The following is a 21,181-nucleotide window of genomic DNA, read 5'->3' as shown; positions in this document are numbered from 1 at the left end:
TATAAAAAGAGGAGGAGCTTTCATTGCACAATCACAACAATCACTGTTTTGATCCCCTCCACAAATGTCCCGACTCAACTCACATAACTATATATTTATCAGTGACATGAAAAACAAATGTGGAATTCACCTCATTCACCTCAATTAAACTCAAAATTTAAAACTAAGGGGACCAGGCAGCATGCATTTTGTAAAAAATTGGACAAACAAAAATATTGTTGTTTGGTATTAAAAAAATCAGGGATGACACAAGAAAAAAAATCTCTGCAAAGCTGGTTTTCTAAATGAGATACTGCTCACTTCTCCTTGCTAAGTACTCATCTGATTCATATTTTACAGCTGGATCATCTCACAGTATCTTGGAAATAAAGTCACTGAATTCAGGGAAAAGGAAATTGCAAGTTTCCCACAGAGGGAAAGCAGTGATGTGTTAGTATGATCACTGGAAGGAAGGAACCCTCTCTAATTCTGCTCAAAAGGTGATTTTGGACAATACAGGTACTTGTTTAGTGATGGTTCAGACTTATAACGGTGCTGAAAAAAACTACTTATGGCCGGTACTCACACTTACAACCATCACAGCATCACCATGGTCACGTGATCATGATTTGGGCACTTGGCAACCAGTTCACATTTATGACCGTTGCAGCATCCATGGTCACTTGATCGCCATTTTTGACCTTTCCGGCCAGCTCCTGGCAAGCAAAATCAGTGGGGGACTGTGTGATTTGCTTAACAAACACATGGTTCTCTTAACGACCACTGCAAAAAAGGTCATAAAATTGGGTCGGATTCGCCTAATGACCGCTTCTCTTAGCAACCGAAATTCTGGTCCCAATTGTGGTCGTTAAGCAAGGGCTACCTGTACATCTGTCAGCAGGGTTGTTTGTAAGGAGAAGCTTTGTGACTCCCAGCAATCCTGCACAAGTTTTCTGGGAGATAAGGAGGGGATGAAGGTGGGTGGGGGAGGGGGGAGAAGAGAGCGGGAAGGTCAAAAGGATTATCTACTTATATTACACGCTGGTCACTTTCCTACAAGGTTGTATGGTTAATAGTCTAAAATTAGTAGGGTTATCTTTCCCTTCCCTGACTTCCCCTAGCATATGGGAACAGCAGCTCTGATGACAATACTAGGGTGGTTATCTTATCTGAACCTCCTCTTTCTGCCTTGTGCTCCTGACCAACCTGGTCACTATTCTGTATCTTTGGTGTTCGACTTACGAAATTCTAGAATCCACACAGACATTAATTATGCTGGACCGACTTGCCTGGATGGTAGAACAAATTATTATTTTAAAATAAGCAAATCAAATTTATTTGTTTGCTAATTTACTGTATATGCAGCCCATAATCAAAGAGCAGCCGTAACCACTTGCACTTAACTACAGGACAAGGGTGTTCTGGAACTGAATTTTGAAAGACAGTTAAATCTACCACCAGGCTAGAGTTTTATCAGAACTTTCTTCTCATGTCACTTCTTTTCTGACAGCTAGTGTCATTTCATATGAGAAGACGGAAACCAAGCTAGGAGAATCCACCAATCCATCTCCTTAATTTGCCCTACACGCTGTAAATCAGTGTTTCTCAACCTTGGCGAGTTTAAGGTCGGTGGACTTCTACCATTTGGTGACAACCCAGAACAAGTCATGTGGCCTGCCAGTATAGTTGTCTATCAGCTCAAAGACTAGTGAATTGCCCTCAATTAGGCAGAGGGAAAAGGCCCACAGAGGAGTCATATTTCATATTTCCTGATTGGAAAAAGGATCCAAACATGCATTCCTCCTTAAAAATTATTTCAGCATGAATGTTTCCAGCAGCAGATTGAAAAAAGGATTTGTCTTAATCACTAGTGATACACAGAAGCCTGATGCTTTGATGGATGGAAGAGTGCACTTTCAATTCCATCAGTAGCAAGGGAGCATTTTTATTTTATTTATTTATATGTTTATTCACCGCCCATCCACCCCTCATGGGGAGGCATGCTCCTCAGGGCCTCAAGGTCCCTACGTTCTACTGTGAAAATATTCCTGCAAGGGGAAACTGATTTAATGAGTAGGCATGCATGCCTTTTCAAAACATACCAAGAGCTATGCAAATTTAAAAACTAAAAAGGCAGGAACATTACAAATGATTTTGCATCCCTTTCCCCCAGAAATGGTCTTACATCTCTGCCCTGTAATATCCCTATTTATGGTAAAGTCATCTCTGAATTGATCTTAACTCCTACTGATTCCATAGAAAGGGCCATGTAACTTCCTTAACAACATTGTGAAAGAGGTTGGTGATTTTAGTACCTACAGCCCCAGGATTCCCAAGGTCATTTAAATGTTGCCACCTAGTTGTGTTATAATAAACATGCATGCTTCAGTATACGTAGATCTGAGCTAGGATAGTTCTTATTCTCTTGGCTGATGCTCAGTTTTCAGCATTTCTTACCTGGTTTTAACATCAGACTAACTTCCTCCAAATTGCTCTAATCCAGACATTTTCTGGATGCATGGGAGATACAGCACCCACTGAATAGCATTTCAGACATTACTTCCATGAGGACCCTGTACTTTTAACTGGTGCTTAGTAGCGGACTATTTAACCATTCATCACAGAAGAAGACAACTACATCCTTGGATCAAGTTTGTATAGAAATGACTGTCTTCCTTTAAGCCAGGGGTGAGCAAAGTACAATCATCTATATATTGCTGGATTACAACTTCTAGTGGTCCCAGTCAGCACCCAGCTGAGAGATGTAGTTCAGGAGCATCTGACGGTTGTGGTTGCTTTATGTAAAGCATAGAAATAATAGGGAAACATAAATGTCCTGCGTCTTGGGAAATCCAAATCCAAAATTCAGAAATTGCTGGATGGGTTCATGTATCAGGATGTGGTTGGCTTAGCTTTGTCTTAGGTTGTTGCTAAACTATTGCTTTTTGTAAATCATGGTTTATGGCTTAACGTGGTCTGTAAATCCAACCAGTGATTTGGTTAACATTTCACATTATGATATGCCTCCTTTTACTGTAGTTTGTGAAGCAATGGGTTTATTCAAAATGCAGAAAGGAAAGTGTTACTTGTTGGCTGGTAGCAGAACCCAACCCCACCCTCTCCGAAAATGAGTCTCGGCATGTTCAGATCCACTTAAGTTCAGGGTGCTAGAATATTGGAATGCAAGCACCTTAATAGACCTAATGAAGGAAGGTATATTAATATAGAATTGTAAAGTATAGGCTGAAATACAGTTCTAGAGGTATGTGAATCTCAAGCCTTGGGACATTAGAGAATATTTTTCTTCTCTGGATCCCTTTCAAGAATGTGATTTGAACCGCTGACGTAGGGAATCCATTCTCGTTCTCTCTTTCTCTGTCTTCAACCATAATCTAATTGTCGGGCTCATTTTCTAAAAAAAGTATTTATTTAGTTTGGCTTCTCTTTGAGTTTTGTCTTTCAGCTCCTCTGTGGTTTATTCATTATTTAATGAGGAGGAACTTTCTTCTGTACACATTTTGCTCAGGCTACTTCTGTAGGCTTAATAATTCTGTGGATGTACATCAGAACAGCCTTAAATTTGGAGGAAGAAAAGATTCTGCTGTTGGCACAGTCTTGCCTTTAAGACAGAGGCCATTATAAGAATGGACTCTGAAGTGGAAGCTGCCAGGGGTGTCTTGGGGTGGTGGTGGTGTAAAAGAGTCAAGATGGCAACTATGTTGCCTGTAAAAAGTGCTGGGGCTTTGATTTCATGGTTGTGGCCACCATCATGACTTTGTTGACCCCCAGCTGCCACATTTTGGGGCTGTTGACATAAAAGTTTTGTTTCTTGTCAGCCATTCAGGTTAATAAGCCAATAGCAACTGTGGTTGCCTCATGTGTCTGTCTTTCCTATAATGGTTCATGGCTTTGTTTTCCCACCCCCGTGCAACAGTAAGCCCCAGAGAACTCACATTCAGGATTATACACTTATCCTGTAGAAGTGCCTTTAGAAATCCTTTGACGAGGTTTGAAAGAAAATCCAGCAGATCCTGTTGAGTACAAGTTGTCCAATCCTTTTGCTTCCATTATATATTAAGCAAGTCTTATATCTGCCACTGCAGAATTGGTAAAACTCCAAGTATTTACTCATGGACATGCATAATAGCCTTCTATTAATTTTTTTGATTCTGATTAATTACAGGCCATCAAGCTGGTATCAACTCCTAGTGACCACATATCCTTCAATCATTTTATATTTTCTATCCATGTGGTCTTCTGGGTAAAAATACAGGAGTGGTTTACTATTGCCTTCTCCCATGCAGTATGAATTGAGGCCTTTGCCCTTGTCACTAAAGAGATCATCTGCCTCTGGCATCTTCCTATATTGCTGCTGCCCAACACAGGGGTCTGCTTGCTTTAACTGGGCAGCTGGGATGACTTTCACACCTTGGGTGACCCTGCTGGGGATACGCAGGTAGTCCTTGTTTAGTGATGACAACTGAGAGTAGCAACTCGGTCATTAAGAGAAGCATTGCTAGGTGAAACCGTGGCTGTGCTTACGATCTTTTCTTTTGCTTTACAGACTTGTGAAGGTCGTAAATGCAAGGATTGGTTGTAAAGTTACTTTTTCATCACCACCATAACTGCGGATGGTTGCTAAACAAGGCAGTCGCTAAATGAGGACTACCTATATATTCTTGGCATACACTCCCAATATTCTTTGCTCATCCCTCCCAGGAACACTCCTCCCCACCATGATGAAGCAGCACAGCAGGACTTGGGAGTGTTTTTATTAGCTGCTCTATTTTTTAAAGTTATCTCCTGTAGTTGCCTCAGGATGCCATTTTTCAGGGTTATGCAGAAGTAACATGTAGCTTAGAGGCCCACTTTTGTTATCCAGTGTTTGTCTCCCCACTCTCAAATAGAGGAACACAACACTTCTGAAAAAGGCAAAAGACTTTGCTTTTTTATTTTTATTTTTTAAAAAGAACAGGTCTGCAGCTGTCCCAGCAGCTGGGATAAATATCGGTATAAATATCGGTATAAGATCTGACAAAAACCAGAATATCCACCAGATGGCAGTGAAGACATCCAGGGAACCCTTGACTCTTTCCTGCCATCTACTAGTTGGGTGGATCTCTTGCAGCCCAGATCTGATAGCCCTAAGGATAACTTTACTGTATAGGGTCACTTTCAACAAATACATCCAAAGTTAGGGATGCACGAATCTAGATGCACAGTAAGTGCAATCTGCAGTAATAACTGCTATATGTAACTGCTACAGGTATATCTGGCCTTTCTTCCAGGAAGCTCAAAGTAGTAAAAATGTAAGCTCACCTTTTATTCTCCCAATAAGCCTTTGAGGTAAGTCAGACTTACTGGCTGAATTCACACTTTGCACTAAGCCACCATGTGGTTGGTTGACTGAAGTTTATATTTAGTGCAGGATGTGAAGCCAGCCATTGTGGGTTGTAGAAGGTCTCCAAGGAGTGAGTGAGCAGGCAACTTGCAGGTAAAAAAGGCCTGGGCCAGCTTCAGAAGCTTTTACAAAATATAATTATGGGGGTAGGGGAGGAGAGAGAAAGATTTTCAGCAGTGGCTTGGAGCAGGTGAAAAATTAGTCTTTTCTTCCCTGCCTTTTCCTCCCTGACTCCTATTGACGCCAATGGAACATTTCTTTTCAAATTTATTTATTTATTTATTTATCTGTCAATCAAATTGCTGGACTTGTGCAGGCATCATGTGAGTCAGAGCAAACTGTATATGTGAACAGATGTGAATGTGTGGTCACTAGAAGATCAATCCTAAGTGAATCTTGACTGCACAAGACTCAACACATGTAAAAAAGGATCAGGGTTTCAGTCATTCAGCCAAAGCCCGTATCTTGAATTTGTTCACTCACACATCTCCCATGGACATCCCTGCTACCTGCTCTATATTGTCACCTGCTGGGTCCCTGACAATTTTCTCTATGTGTTATTTCAAACACCCAACCCAACAGATGGTTTCATCAAATCACCCAATTCTGTGAAGTTGGGGTCACCAGCTGAACAATTCACCTTTCCATGTGTTGTCATTTTAAGAAGCATTTTACAGACTGAGTTTGTTTATTAAAATGCCACTGAGGTGGGAATCATGACTAAGTATATTCACCACCAAAATAATCCTAAGCATGACATGTCGGTGCTTGAGTTGATACACAGAAAAATCCACAGTGAAGCCACCACCCTTCTGTAATATTAGTTTCAGCAGAATGATAAACATAAAAGGAAACCAATGACTATCCTGCAAAGATCTGGTTGTGAAATCTGAGTGCATTTTAGCTCAGTTTCATAGGAGGAAAAACTGTGCCAAGGCAGCTTGAATCACTGCTGCTTCACAGTGTTTAATGGTCCCCTGTCAACACGGGCAAGAAGATACTGGCTTGTGCAATAAATCAATGGATTCAGCCCTGTATTTAAGAATGCAGGCAGCTCTTTGATATCTCTTGGTGGCAAGGTTGTCAGCCCAGATGCTTCTGAAAGAGGCTTCTATTCCTTTAAGAGGTGCAAAGAATTCACCGCGGGCAGATTTTCATTTCATCACTGGCCATGCTGGGCAAAGCCATACAATTTTCCTCTTGACAAGCTTCAAAATTCAGGTCTGTCTGTATCTACAAATGTAAGAAGCTCCAGTGCTGGAACTGCCCTCCTAGAATGATCTGCTTTTCTTCTAGGAGTTGATCTTGGCATAGATTTCATTACGTAGATTATCAAAGGGAAATTAATTTGTTTTACTTTCTGTGATAATGAAAAGCATCCCAAGATCATGACTTCATTTGATGTTCCTATAGTAACATAAGTGTTTGATTAATACAGGCATTGCACGCTCCCAATTTTCCAGCATGATGAAAAATTACAGGAGGTTTAGTTTGGTTTAGAAGAGAGAAAAAAATTCTGTTTACTTATTTACAAAGAAGCATATCGCGCATTCGGTAACAGGTAGCACAACTGCGGGGATGGCATTGACTACCAATCCTGCATCACATTCCAATTTCAATTTTAAATTTGGACTAAGTATGAGTTATCCTCTAAGAGCAAACTCCTAGCTATTTCTTTCTCATTCTCACAAATTCTGATAGGTGTAATATGGAAAGAGATTGGAGAAGAAGGGTTATTGATCTCCTTTCTTGGAGTTGACCAGATCATCCTTTAGATTAGCTAGTTAAAATCCATAATGCCAGGCCCATTCTCAGTAGTAAACTCATAGTAGATAACAAAAAAGGTGCTATCACTAAAGTCCCAGTGAAGTAGTAATTTTGCGTGAAAAGGTGAAAGGTCCCCCGTGCAAGCACCGAGTCTTGTCCGACGCTTTGGGGGGACTCCGCTTTTGCAACGTTTTCTTGGCGGACTATAGAGCAGGGTGGTTTGCCGTTGCCTTCCCCAGTTGTGACCCTCCCCAGCAAGCTGGGTGCTCATTTTCCCGACCTCGGAAGGATGGAAGGCTGAGTCGACCTGAGCAAATGATTACAGATATGAATTCCTCACCAAAGGCTAATTTAAGACTTGTCTAAAAGTCTTATAGTCTAACTAGTCACATGCAAATGGAGCACAACAGTATTTCTATACTGTATGTTTTCGATATAAAATGTTAAATCACTGAAAAGAGAAGAATCCTGGATATACAATAAAAGCTATGATCACAGCTCATTTTTCCATTCCCCTACAGTATACCTTGTTCCACCTATTTCTAGAAAGAGAAATAAACATAAAGTGTTGGGCCATGTTGTATATCCAATGCAATTATGTCATTTATAGCCCTCGTGTTATTATTTTTGCACAGTTTTATGCGGTGCATAAGTTGCAGTCACAAACACACTTAATCTGGTTACTGAATTATTTGGTTTTCTTGACTCATACAAATATTGACCTATAAACTAATCAGAGTGGCTGCTTAAGCAAAACACATTAAGCCACCAAAATCTAACCATGGGTAATACCAACTAAGCATGTTGTGCAAATGGAACTGCCAGGGCTTTATTTGATCTGGTTCATATGGTTGTATGAATACAGATATTTGTTCATCCCAGTCTGTTTCACCCTGGTGAGGCTGGGCCTATAGCTCCAGCAAGTGGCTGGAGCAAAGAGTGGATCTGCAGCAATCAATGCTGGTTCAAGGATCCAGAAAATAAGGACAGTCAATGATGTTTCAGGACCTTGGACAGATCTCCCAGAAAGCGTTTGGTTTCAATTGAACCCTTATATAACTCTAGGGCTCCCAAGTCCTTCCAAGCTCCACCCCTTTTCTGAAATGTTCAGAAGCCCTTCAGGATAAAGCAGCATTTCATTACATCCCAGTGTTTTTCACTGGGCATATTATCTTTATGGATGATATACCCAGCCCTGCACTCAGTGCGAACGTGTACTCAGGGCAGTGGATCGTCATCTGAATCCTGTCTGATCCTTTGATCCTTTGCCCCACTGATCCTTTGGATTCAAATACTGTAGTCTCTTTCCTTCTGAGTTATGGTGTTGGTCCTGACCTCATCCTGTCCAATCTTGGGACAGTTTTATATCAGGACTGGATCACACCCTTCAAAATCAACACCCCAGATCCGTAAGTTCTTATTCATTCCATGACACTCACATCTTGATGTATGTCATCCAGGTTCTATTTCAAAAGCACAGTTATGAAAGAGGGTTGATTTTTTTAAGGAAAACAGAAATGGATCACATAAGAATAAATACATTTAGCAAAAAGAGAAGGTTTTTTTTTTTAGGAAGTTGAATAGGTTTTCCAGGTTCATGGATTTTCAGGTTTAATATGACAGGGTGGAGACAGAGGGAGTCTAGCAGTGAATTTTATGTCTGTGTATTGTAGCTATGGAAATGAAAGAGAAGTGAGCACAGATTTCAGGTGCTCCTCAGAACACACACACAGACAGAAAAAACAACAACCGGTTCCTAAATGCTGTATTTCCATTAAAGGGTAACTGATTTTAGTGACAATAATAATGTAATTTAGTGATTTTAGGAGTGTATACTGCTAGTCAGTCCTAAAGTGAATGTTTAACTCAATCCTAACCCTAGCCCTAATCCTATGTGGATTCAAATCAGAACTAACTAAAATGAATAATTCACAAAAACCCTGGGTTCATTGTATTTTAGAAGCAAATCCTATTTTGTGCAGTATGAAATAAATAAAAGCCTAATGATGTTTTCATTTTGGTAGGGTTTTTAAAATCACACCCTTGAATGCAGGAGAAAAGAACTATCACTGAAATCAGTGACATTTTTTCTTGCTGTGATTAGGTTAAATACATCATATCCAGGTAATGTCATGACCTGGTGACATCAGCACCACATGGGTTTTGTTTGGTTATTTTGACGATGTCAGTGATTAAACAAAGAGATAAGCCCCCATTAAAATTAGTATATACTATTACTACTAGCGATGAAGATCAGGATGACATGAAAAGTAGTTTTGATGAAAGAATTCTTTTTTCATGAAATCATGCGCATATCCATAGAAACAGAGAAGATGTCAGCTCTCCCTGGGAGAAAGAAATTGCCTTATCTACACACATATGACAGAGGAAGAGAATCATGGTTCAATGCTGATGGGTTTTCTTCTAACCTGTGAAAAAGAAGTGAATGAACCACCAGCATGAACGGATGGTTTAAGAGCATGAACTCTCTGTGTTTATTCTAATAGACTACTTTTAACTGCCACTGCTTTGTCAAGTCTCTGCTGGGTTTAGCTACAGTATATGGATGGGTGGGTGGGGGACTTACGCTGATTACACAGAAGAAAACCTCAGAACCCTAGTGAAGATGAAAAAGGCATAGGTTTGGAAAGATCTAAGCTTCACTGCTGGGTTTTTAAAGCTCTTACTTAATATTACTTCTGCTCTGCTCGATGCCTTCCAGATGCAGTGCACTTCAACTCCCATTATCCCTTGTGGTCCATCAGATGTAGACGTCACCAAGTATGGGAAGAATTCCCAATTCCCATTGGTTTGAGGGCCATGCCAGGCCTTGCACAGCATATGGAGGGCCACCTTCCAAAAATGGATAGAGCTAGGACTCAAAATTATACCAATTTGGGGGGAAGGGTTGATTTTTTAAGGAGTGAAAGGAATCATGCTAACCCTTAAACCCTCTTCCCCTCAAACCTTCAAAAATAGTTCTTGCTCTGGAGGACTTTGGGGCTGTAAATGTCTTCCCTTTCATACTCTTGACTTAGAGGTAGAAGAGGGTTTAAGACACTGAGTCAAGCTTGGAAATATCTTTACATTTTAATGCATTGAAAATTAACATATTAATGGAGCCTTCATGTATGCAGGCAGTATATCTCTGAATGCCAAATGCTAGTAACAAACATGGGAGCATCATCTCTAGCATTCTTTATCCAGAAATGTCTCTGAATGGCTGCAGTTGGAAATGAACTGATCAAATGAACTGATAAAAGCAAATTTAGAAGTCATTTACAGTCAGGAGGGAAAATATAAAAAATATAAAAAGGAAACGATGGCCTAAGTTTGGCCCATGCCCAAACTAACCACAAATGTCAATGTCCCCAAAATGGAACAGTTGTGTAGTTAATTCCTTCTCTTTAAGTTCTAGTAGAATATCATGATTCTGTGTTTCAGAGACTGTAGGATTGGACATTAAAATAAAGTAGAAGAGAGTACAGACTAGAAAGTAGAAGAGAGTACAGAAGGGAGGTTCTACCACAGATTTCCTTTTTTCCCTTGTGTGGTCAAACATCTCACCCTACTTTTGGTACCACATATATTGACTTTGGTTGGGGAAGGTAGCAAAATGTCAGAGTTCATTCAGCTCTCTGCTCTTAATTACTTCTGCTTGCAGTTCTCATACTTTTCATCTCCACTAGAGCTTTTAGGAACTGAGGCCCTTCTAGGCTGAAAGCATGTGGTGCACCACAGACCTTCAGCTTTCAGACATGCTTTGGTGCCATCTTGCTTGATAATAATCCTAATACTTTGTTGCACGATTGCTCCATTGTCACTCCATCCCTCTGCTCCTTAACTCCTATTCTTCCTTTCCGAAAACACTGTAGGAAGTGGGCTGTGTTAATCTAGGATGGCAAAAAAATCAGGAAGAGTCTGGAAGCGCCTTTTCCTACTAACCAATTTTATTGAAAGGCATTAGCTTTCACGAGCCGCAACTTCTGCCTTTTAATAAAACGTGTTCGTCGGAAAAGAGGCTATGTCAAAAAGAGACTCCTTCTGACTTTCTTAAAGCAGTGCCCGGAACTCCCCATGTTTAAATAGTCTTCCTTTGGCGTTCACATTCCTTCTCTTCTGATTTCTTTCCTCCTTTTCCTGTATGTCTGTCTGAATCCTTGTAATGTCCGTGTAGTTTTAATTTGCTGCAAAAGAACAATGAGGACGAAAAGCAGCAGGCAACAAGCCACTTTCAGCCCTGGTGCTCTCTGCTGTTCAGTCTTTCTCTCCTCTGCTCCAGAGTTCTCAACCTGAGGCGGCAGCATGGCATAGCCCCTTCTGCTGGAAATGCTGCTGAGAAATGTGCACGGGAACTTCTGCTGTCTCTTGTTACCGCTCCTCCCTCCCTGAGAGGGAGTGTCCCCATTGGTCCAAATCCGAGCCACCTCAGCTTCTTGCCAATCAGTTTGTGCATTTCCCAGGGATCCTGTTTCATAAACTTAGCCTCACTTTGGGTCTGTGAGCTTTGAAAAAAGCTTTGGGGACACTTGAGCATCCAGAGCCCAGCCTGCATCCATCATGGAGCAAGTCCTCTTGCTGCTAAGTCTCCTGTTCCTTGGAGATCAGCTGAGACACGGCATGGCTTGTCAGTTGCCCTCCGACTGGAGGCCACTCAGCGAGAGTTGCAGAGCGGAGCTGGCTGAAATAATTGTCTATGCCAAAGTCTTAGCTTTGCACCAGGATATGTACGGCATGTACAACTATTTGCCATGGCAATATGAAACCCTGGACGGAGGGCTCTTTTACTCGGCTGAGATTGAGATGCTGTGTGACCAAGCTTGGGGAAGCATGTTAGAAGTTCCAGCAGGATCCCGGTTGAACCTGACAGGATTGGGCTACTTCTCCTGCCATTCCCACACAGTCATGCAAGATTACTCCTACTTCTTTTTCCTCAGGTGAGTGCATCTGGCAAGCTTGCCCATCTTTAAAAAGTGTCCTAGATAATGTCTCCTAGAGTAAAACCCTGTGTGGATTTCACACTGAGGAGGTGTGTGCTTTGCCAGTGACTTCATATTTCCTTGACCATGTCCCTGTTGCTATAGAAAAACTTCTGTAGTGTTTTGCTTCAAGGCTGTTTAGCAAGTTCATGAGGGGGGGCAGAGAAACCCACCAAAGTTAAAATGAGAAACTGGGAGTTTTGCCTCATGTAGCATTTCAAACTTCAGGGCCTGGATGATGTTCTTGAATGTTCTCCAAAGCAAACAACCCTTTGGATGCTATAAAGTTAAAAGGACACATCAGGCAGAAAACTATCTTCCTGATGTGTGCAGAGATATATTTATGTAACATAAAGGGAAATTTAAAAATAGATCAAGTGCAGATCTGTAGATCTGTATCTACAGATGCAGATGATCTGTATGCACAGATGTACATACCTACCAGTAATCTGATGTGAGAGAGATCATAATTCTGGGTGTGTTTGATTTTAATCCTGTTTAGGGTTAGAGGACTGATGGACCACGATTCAGGTGATGTTAGTTCAAAATCCTACTTAACTAGAAAATACACCACCTGTCCTTGATGAGTCCTTTGTTCATTATTACATTTACATCCCAACTTCTATTCCCAAATCCCCATGTAACGCAGAAGGGTTTCCCCCTGGTTTTTATTTTTATGTCCATTTAGGAAGTGGGTTAGGCTGAACAATTGGGGTTGAACTGAACTGTCCCACTGAACTACATCTTTTTGTTCTTCTCAGCCTAATGCACTTCTCTGACTCTGCATCTATTTGTGATTGTCTAAACCAGTATTTCTCAACCTCAGCAACTTTAAGATGTGGACTTCAACTCCCAGAATTCCCCAGCCAGCACGCTGGCTGGGGAATTCTGGGAGTTGAAGTCCACATATCTTAAAGTTGCTGAGGTTGAGAACATGGTCTAAACTAAAGTTTGGAAGATGGAGTCCTATTACTATTTCTACCCTATATAAACCAGCATTCCTCCAGTTAGTTTCATAGGCATGTAGGCTACACATTGTGGGCATTGTAATTCCAATATATCTGAAGGACAACAGTCAGCTGGGAAAGGCTGCTGTAAATCTTTTCCCTGTCTACCTCCCCCAAAGGTTAAGTTTTTGCAGCTGCCCAAAAGACACTATTAGAAAAAAGCTAAGCACTTCACTTAACTCTCTGACAATCTTGTCTTAAGTCTGACAATCACTGAGTTGCTCTACCATACATGTTTAAACCTAGGAGAGTTTTTCTGCTATGAACACTTTCCTTGTTATTTGAAAAGAGATTTTCTGAAAAGAGTCTGGCTGACCTGTCTGAGTTTGAAAGCTAAGTAAGGTTAGAACATGGATGGGAGGCCAGCAGGGTATCCCAAGGGAAAAAAAAATGATTCCAGAAGAAGGCAGTGGTCAAGGTTTCCATGAAGTCACCAGAAGTTGGGCTCATCCTGAAGGAGGCTTCACCATTTTTCAGACAAGTCTGACCACAGTGGAATCTGTTGTGGTATCAATTCATTTAAAAGTTTTTTTACCTAAACCATTGTGTTAAAAATTGTATTGAGGTGTATTTATTAAAGTTGTAAGTATTTCTGGGAATTTTAGATTACAGTTTAGAAATGGATGGTTTCTCTCAAGAACTGGTTTTATTTGCAATCCTTTTTATTACAAGCTCTAGAACTTTTTTTAAAAAGTGCTGGTTTTAGCTTTCGGTATATTTTCAAACCAGCGCTGCGTTTTTATGTAAGCCACCCTTTTCACCTGTTTGAGCTATCAGCGAGCCAGTTCGGAGGTAATATTTTAATACTGTGGAATAATAACTTCTAGAAGGAGATGGGTGGATGCCAGCGGATGGACTAACCATGTGATTGTTTCCAACAGGAATTTCAAAACCAAAATTTCCCTGAAATAAGCTGTATTAAAAACAAACAATTTAAGCAGCGATGGGCGATTACAAAGAAAGAGGGGAATGTTGTCTCTTTTTGTGTAGAATAGAGAATAGATGCCAAGTGTTTTTTTTTTAATCTACTGTGTTACATTTGTCCATATTTTATCTTCTCCTGAGTGATGTCCTGTTCTGCAGCAAAGGATTACTTTAAAAAGGCAAATACTTATATAGGCAACAAAGAAAAACAAAAAGGAGAGAGATGCCGATTAATGTTCTTGGAGGCTGTCTTGTAAATGTTTTGGTAGATAATTTTCTGTTTTAAAGTTTGCACAAAATCTGATTTAGCAAGGTTTCACTGATGATAGAAGGTAGCAAACACACTCTTTTAAAAAACATGTGATAAAGGATCATATTTGCATTAAGAAATGTAAACAGTTATCACTGTCTTATCTGTAGGAGGAAAGCCATGTTAGTCTACTGTATATTGGTAAAAAGTCAGGAGGAGTCTGGCAGCACCTTTTCTAACAATTTTTATTAAAAAGCATCTCAACTTAAGCATTTTAAATTATATAGTTGGACTACCAGAAACAGGTATGCTACAGATCCTAGAGCAGGGTTTCTCAACCTTGGCAGCTTGAAGATGTGTGGATTTCAACTCCCAGAATTCCCCAGCCAGCCATGCTAGCTAGGGAATTCTGGGAGTTGAAGCCCATACATCTTCAAGCTGCCAAAGATGAGAAACACTGTCCTAGAGGATGACACAGTTAAAACAAAGCAATGCAAAGTGATAACGATAACTCTTGTTAAGCATGTAGAACCTTTGGAATTTCTGAGATTCGCATCACATCTGCATATGAGGATGCTGGGGTAGCAGAAATAAAGAATATGGTGCATTTTTAAAACATGTATATTGCTTTACTACATGTAATCCAGATGTCAATGAAGTGCTTCAGAAGTATCCCAGCCAATCCACAGCATAAATCAAAGTCAAGTGATGTTGAAGCAATGGAATGCTTCCAGAGGGATGAAGGGTTCATCCCTCTCACTTCCCCATCTGCACCCTAAAATGGTGAATTGGCTGCCAGAGGTTTTAATCTATAGGTCCCATTAGCCCCAAGTAACATTGCTAATGTTTAGGGATGATGGAAGTTGCAGTTCAACAACAATTTGAAGGACCAAAAATTTGCCAATCCTGATTGATTTTGTGCCATCCACTTGGTATTGACTCCTAGCAACTACACAGATAGATTTGTCTCTAAAATGATCTGTCCTTAACCTAGACCTTCAGGTCTTCCAACAATGTAGCCCATCCACCCACCTTGCTGCTGGTCATCCTCTTTTTCTCTTTCCTTCCACCTTTCCCGGCGTTTTAGACTTTTCAAGACAGCTCAGTCTTTGCAAAATGTGTCTAATCCTACCTAAGGCCATAACTGTGAGTACAGAGTGACCTTTGTCCTCTTGTCCAGCTAAAGCAGATAGTGAGATGCAGTGGGAAGCAGTGCCAGGCAGCACCAAGACTTCCTCTCTTGTCAGAAGTAGCCTTGAAATTGGCACCTCCCATTTGCACTGAGGGAAGTACCCCCAACACAGACAAACCAGATTAACTCATCCATCATGTGGTTTGCTTGCTTTTGGCTCATTGTGTTGGGCAGACCCAGCCTCTATGTTCTGTAAGCCAGGTCTCCCCAGTTAGAGTGTTGCATTCTCAGTGCATCCTAGTTTACTGAACAAAGCAAGTTTAAGGAGACCATGTCTTAGCAGTGTGCCAACCCATCCATAAAGTTGATGCAGACTGTAAACTGCTTGAGGGACACCGACCTTCCTCCGCTTAGTTTAGCTGGGTTCAGAGAAAAAAAAGTCTCCATATAAGTCTTTTTTTACATAACTGCCCTGCATTATTCATGGAATTTTACAAGGGAAGATGTCATCGGCTACAGAATAGGTTTTCACTGTTAAGTCTGGCAGCCTATCACCTGGAAGCATCTTAGTATAATTTTATTGAAAGTTTTAAAAACAAGAGTAAAAATTAATACAAACTAAAATAGAGTAGGAAGGAAAAAAGAAAAAGGAATAAAAGAGAAAGCCAAAGTGCAAAAAGAAAAGAAAAAAAAGGTAGAAAAAAATAGAAAAGAAAGAAAAAATATATAAAGTGGCTTCCAATCTTTACAGCAGTTGTAAGTACAATTGTAGATTTACCTCTTTCTCTCAAGTTACATTGTGACTCTCTTCTTTCTATAATCTATCCTATCTAACCATCAAAACTATAGATCGTAAGTTCATTTTTTTCTGTTTTACCCAAAAAGTCCATAAGGGGTTTCCAGTCACCTGGAAGCATCTTTGAAAGAAAATAGGAGTAATTTAGGGAGGGCAAAGAAGCATGTAGGGATCAGATTACAGTATCCTCTCCTCTGTATTACTAATTTGATGTGATTATTTATATGTGTACAGGGCTTATAAGTAACCCCACTTTCCTTGCTATGGCAATTAATCATATCGTTCCAGGCCCAAGATCTATTAGAACAACCAAGTCCTTAAAGACTTTTTCAAAGCCAAAAGGGAAAGGGCCATTTGGATGTTGATTGATTGATTGATTGATTGATTACATGCCATCAAGTCATTGTTGACTCTTAGCCACCATGTAGATTGATTTTCTCCATGACAATCTGTCCCTAACCTGGTCTTTCAGGTCTTCCAGTGGTGCCCCCATCGCCAGAGTCCATCCACCCTGCTGTTGGTCATTGTCTTCTTCTCTTCTTTCCTTCCACTTTTCCCAGCATTAAAGCCGCCTCCAGGGAGCTGGGTCTTCACATAATGTGTCCAAACTAGGATAATTAGAGTCTGGTCCTTTGTGTCTCAAGTGGGTTGGATGTTGGGGGGATATTATTTCAAAGGAGGGGTACTATAATTGAAAAGGCACCCATGGCAATCCTTGAATGAGAGAGATAAGGTGAGAACCCAACCTACCCATCTTATTGGGCAGGCAGATGTTATTGTTCCCACACATAACCTGGCCCTGAACCATGAAGGGCTTTAAAAGTGACAATCAGCACCTTGAATTGCTCCTAGACACCAACTGGTAATCAGTGCAGCTCTTGAGGCAGTAATGTCATATGGGCTCCTCAAGGCATGCCCATAGCTATTCAAGCTGCTGAATTCTAGACCACCTATAGCTTCTGAGTGGTCTTCAAAGGCAGATCCATGTAGAGGGCATTGCAATAGTCCAATCAAGAGGTGACCAAGGCATGAGTGACCATGAGTAAAACCTCCCATTCCAGGAGGGGTCCAGAAGAGAAGAATACTCTGACTAGCTAAAGGGAAGCTGCATCCCCTTTTTCTCAGGAAGAACTTCATGCAAAGAGAAGGCAAATCTGACCCCATCCAGTGGTTAGAGAAGATGCAGCTACTTGAGTGCTTTCATCTTTCACCTCCATTCTTTTTGCTTTTATACAGTATATATTGCTGAGTTTGTGAGTTCTCCTTCCATATATGTATATTAGAACAGGGCTTCCATGGGGAATGAACTTTGAACTATGGGGTGATTCAGAGGGGTCTTTAACTCACTTGTGGAGGAACAGAAGTCATGGATTCTATTCTGGATTCAGAACTTTGTCTCTGCTAAGCAGTTTGGGTGCTGCACACACTGGACAGGAAACTAAAGGAATAACTTTTGGCCCTTGCTCATATAATGCCTTGATGGGGAGGAGGGAAGTACCAAACTGAAGAATTAGCAACTCCATCTTCATCTCAGAGTAGCCTGTGTAATTGGTTGCTCCAATCACAGTCTTTTGGATGGGTAGCAAGATTGTGGGTGAAGCAGTGAGTTCCATGAGAATTTTCTGTTTCTGCAATCATTCCTCACTGTCCCTGAGGTTCTTCTGTGTGGTGATGGTGACAATACCATCCTCATTCCCATTTTATTTTGCTTGTTCTTCCTTTGGTTACTTTGTTCACCCAACTTTCCATTCCATGCCTTTTCGTTTGCATCCTCTCCTTTCCTCCCTCCTTTTCACAACATACTTCACTCTTTTGTTCAAAGACTATTTTTTTTTCAATTGTACTCATTCTTTTAATTATGATAGATCTCTTCCTTCCTTCACTTATCCCTCCTTGAAACAATCCACTACTTATTAGCTTTTGCTCTTGTTAATAATTAAAGAGAGTCCATCATTGTGTGGCCTCTCTTCTTTCAGACCTTTGGTGAGCCCTTGGAGATGGGCCAAGTCAAGAAATAGACACAGATTCCAGGAATGCTGCTTTATTATTGTAGGATATAATAAGAGTAACTTGAAAGCCTGACCAAGTTTCTCTTTGTCCTGTCTTATACTAAATAAAATCAAGGTTGGGTTATTTTGAGTTTCTTTCTCACACTTCCTTCTAGCCCTGGACTCTGTAATCACTTCTCCAATGGCTTGCTTCCTTAAAGTCAGCTCTAAATTCCTTTACACCTTTAGACTTTCCTCCTCTGAAGCTCCAGTTTGGCCCTCCCAATAGATGAATATATATTAGACAGTGTCACCAGAGAGATTGATGATGAGTGAAGCATATGATTTCAATCAAATTGCACTGACAAAGGATTACTGAGACTGATTAGTCTGGACAGAGACATCTGCAGAGGGGTAAAAAAAAAGTCAACATGGTGGCTACCACCATGCAAATGAGGCTCCACTCTTTTTAATCATGTGTTTCACCTGAGGATGCCCCTCACTGTGGAAGTGATTAGCCAGATCAAGTGGTTGCTTGACCTGACCAAGACTGTGTAACTTGAAAACCCTTCCAGGTTTCATCCCATCTTGTTATCTAAAGCTTCATCCCATTCTGATGAAATGGGGTCATAAATCCCATTAGGTATTTGTGTGATTTCCCTTGCTAGATAGGGGGATGTTGGAGGTCTGATTTTCTCAAACGATGCTCTGGAAATAGAAGCACGTCAGGATAATAATGCACAAGGTGGGTCAGGCTAATTTCTGAGTTTGCGATTTGGCCATCAAGGAGGTCAGGAGATCCCTATACAGCTGTGGAATCTAAATTGATAAGATAAAATACATGCAAAATAAAGAACTGATGCAGTCTGTTTCAGCCATTGCACTACCTGAGTGAGATAACTCTGTGAGATGTAGAACAGCCTCATTTTCATGGTTCCAGCAATTATGACTGTGTCTAGCACAACGTGCATCCAGATGAAGGCTGGTGATTTGAGGATTAGCTCTCATTCCATTCCATTCAAATAAATTGTAAGTTAAAAGGAAAGTAAAATCTTCCTCAAGATGAATTCAACTCCTGGTCTCCAAAGACATATTCATTCATTCATTCATTCATTCATTCATTCATTCATTCATTCATTCATTCATTCATTCATTCATTCATATATACACACTGTATATTTGCAACCATATAGAAGTGGCTGCCATGGCCTTCTTCTGTGGTCTTTTTAATTTCCCATTCTAGTCTCCCAACCAAGTACTGAGAAGGTCTGACCTTGCTTAGCTTTTCTTGATCAGCTGAGGTCAGCAAGTGCTGAGACCTGAGGAAGCTACAAAAGTCTTCCTCAAGTTGAGCTCATCCACAGCCACATCCATGTAGCTTTTTTCCGTTTTTTCCGCCACAGTGTAGAAATGCTTTGCCACTGCCTTCTTCCAGAATATTTTTTCAGCTTCCCAGTCTAATCTATGATGCCTTTAACCTTGATCCTTCCTCTCCTTTTACAGAATGGATGAGAATTATAATCTCCTTCCACACGGAGTAAATTTTCAGGATGCAATATTTCCTGATACGCAGGAAAACAGACTGATATTTTCCAGCCTCTTCCAATTTTCTAACTGCAGTCAAGGGCTGCATGGTGTAATGTTCTCCAGTGATTGGGAGATACAAGAGGACAACAGGGTAAGGATATTTTGTTTTATGTTCTCTCAGGAAGCAGTTATCAAACAGAAGATTGTTTGATCTTCATTGTAGCTAAATTTGTTTTTAGTTGTAGGTTTGAAAAGAATTCATTAGAGAGTCTGCTTGAACAAAGGATATAATATTGGGTTCATTATATCTTTTACGGCTTCCTTCTTGTTATGCTGGCATGATTATGACCTTGAGGATGTAGATAACTAACCAATTTTAATCAACATGTTTCCAAAGAGATATTATTGGTGGGAACTTTTGCAACCTTTGGTTGTTCTCTGTGTTTTCCACCATCAAGTAAATAGTGGCTTTGAAATGTACTAATAATGAGAAAGTCTTGTTTGTGATTTTAGTAGAAGAAAAATGGAGTGGGGAGAGATATTTATTTGCAAAACTGCATCTATTCTAAGTAAATTCCTATCTGTTATTTACATAGTGGCATTGGTGCAGAAGGCACTTTACATTGTATTAAAGGCCAAATCCCTGACTCATGAAACCAAAAATGCATATTTAAAAATATAACATTAAAGAATCTAAACATCTGCACAGATGTCTGGGGGTCAAGGAGAAATACTGGATGCTTGTTGACATAATTTTAGTCATGGAACCATCCTATTTCATTCACTGGATTTTACAGGATTGCCAAGATGTTGTCTTCTGTTTATATCCTTCCTGTGTTTGCTTGTCATATGTATTTTCTTGCCAGAAAAAGGTGGAATAAATGCACAACAATATATTTCTTAGAATTATGGGGTTGGAAAATCATCTAGTCCAATCTTCTGCTCAGTGCAGGATCCATCAGATCCTCTTTGGCTGCATCCTTTATTTGAAGATCTCCAGTGGCTGAAGTCCAGTCACTACATGTGGCAGCCTGTTCCACTGTCTGACAGCTTGTAGAGTCTGGAATTTCCTTCTGATGTCTATCCTGAACCTCTGTTATGGAATGTCTCTCTGAAGGGGGAGGTGATGTGGTGGATTTCAGTAATGCTTCTGGTTCTCAGGAAGGAGGGAGCACATTCCAAGGAGGGGACCAAGATAAGAGAAAACACAGTCCAGGGATGGAACGTGGGAAGACTAAGAGGTTCAGACTAGCCCTGCCCTGGAGCCTTCCCAGGTTATTTCCCCTGAGGTTAGGAAGAGTAGCTTTAGTCTGGCAAGATTCTGTCTATACAGCATGAGCAAATAAAGAACTGGAGTTTGACTGGATTGGTTCTTTGCCATTCTTGGGCTAGGCCTGACAACCTCCTTCTTTATACTTCTAACCCACTGGT

The 21,181-nt window shown here is 40.6% G+C and overlaps 1 protein-coding gene across 1 annotated transcript in view; it reads left to right on the top strand.

Annotated features, from left to right (window-relative positions):
* The first annotated feature begins 11,453 nt into the window (after nucleotides 1-11,453).
* Nucleotides 11,454-21,181, top strand: part of CCDC3 (coiled-coil domain containing 3) — a 64,478-nt gene continuing 54,750 nt past the window's right edge. Inside the window, exons 1-2 of the mRNA XM_063309095.1 lie at nucleotides 11,454-12,084; nucleotides 19,727-19,901. Of these exons, the coding sequence (XP_063165165.1) occupies nucleotides 11,708-12,084; nucleotides 19,727-19,901 (552 nt within the window). The 5' untranslated portion in view covers nucleotides 11,454-11,707. The remainder of the gene's footprint in view (nucleotides 12,085-19,726; nucleotides 19,902-21,181) is intronic.

This window comes from Candoia aspera, chromosome 7 (genome assembly GCF_035149785.1).
Source record: "Candoia aspera isolate rCanAsp1 chromosome 7, rCanAsp1.hap2, whole genome shotgun sequence".
Lineage (NCBI taxonomy): Eukaryota > Metazoa > Chordata > Lepidosauria > Squamata > Boidae > Candoia > Candoia aspera.
This window is presented reverse-complemented; position numbering and strand designations above follow the sequence as displayed.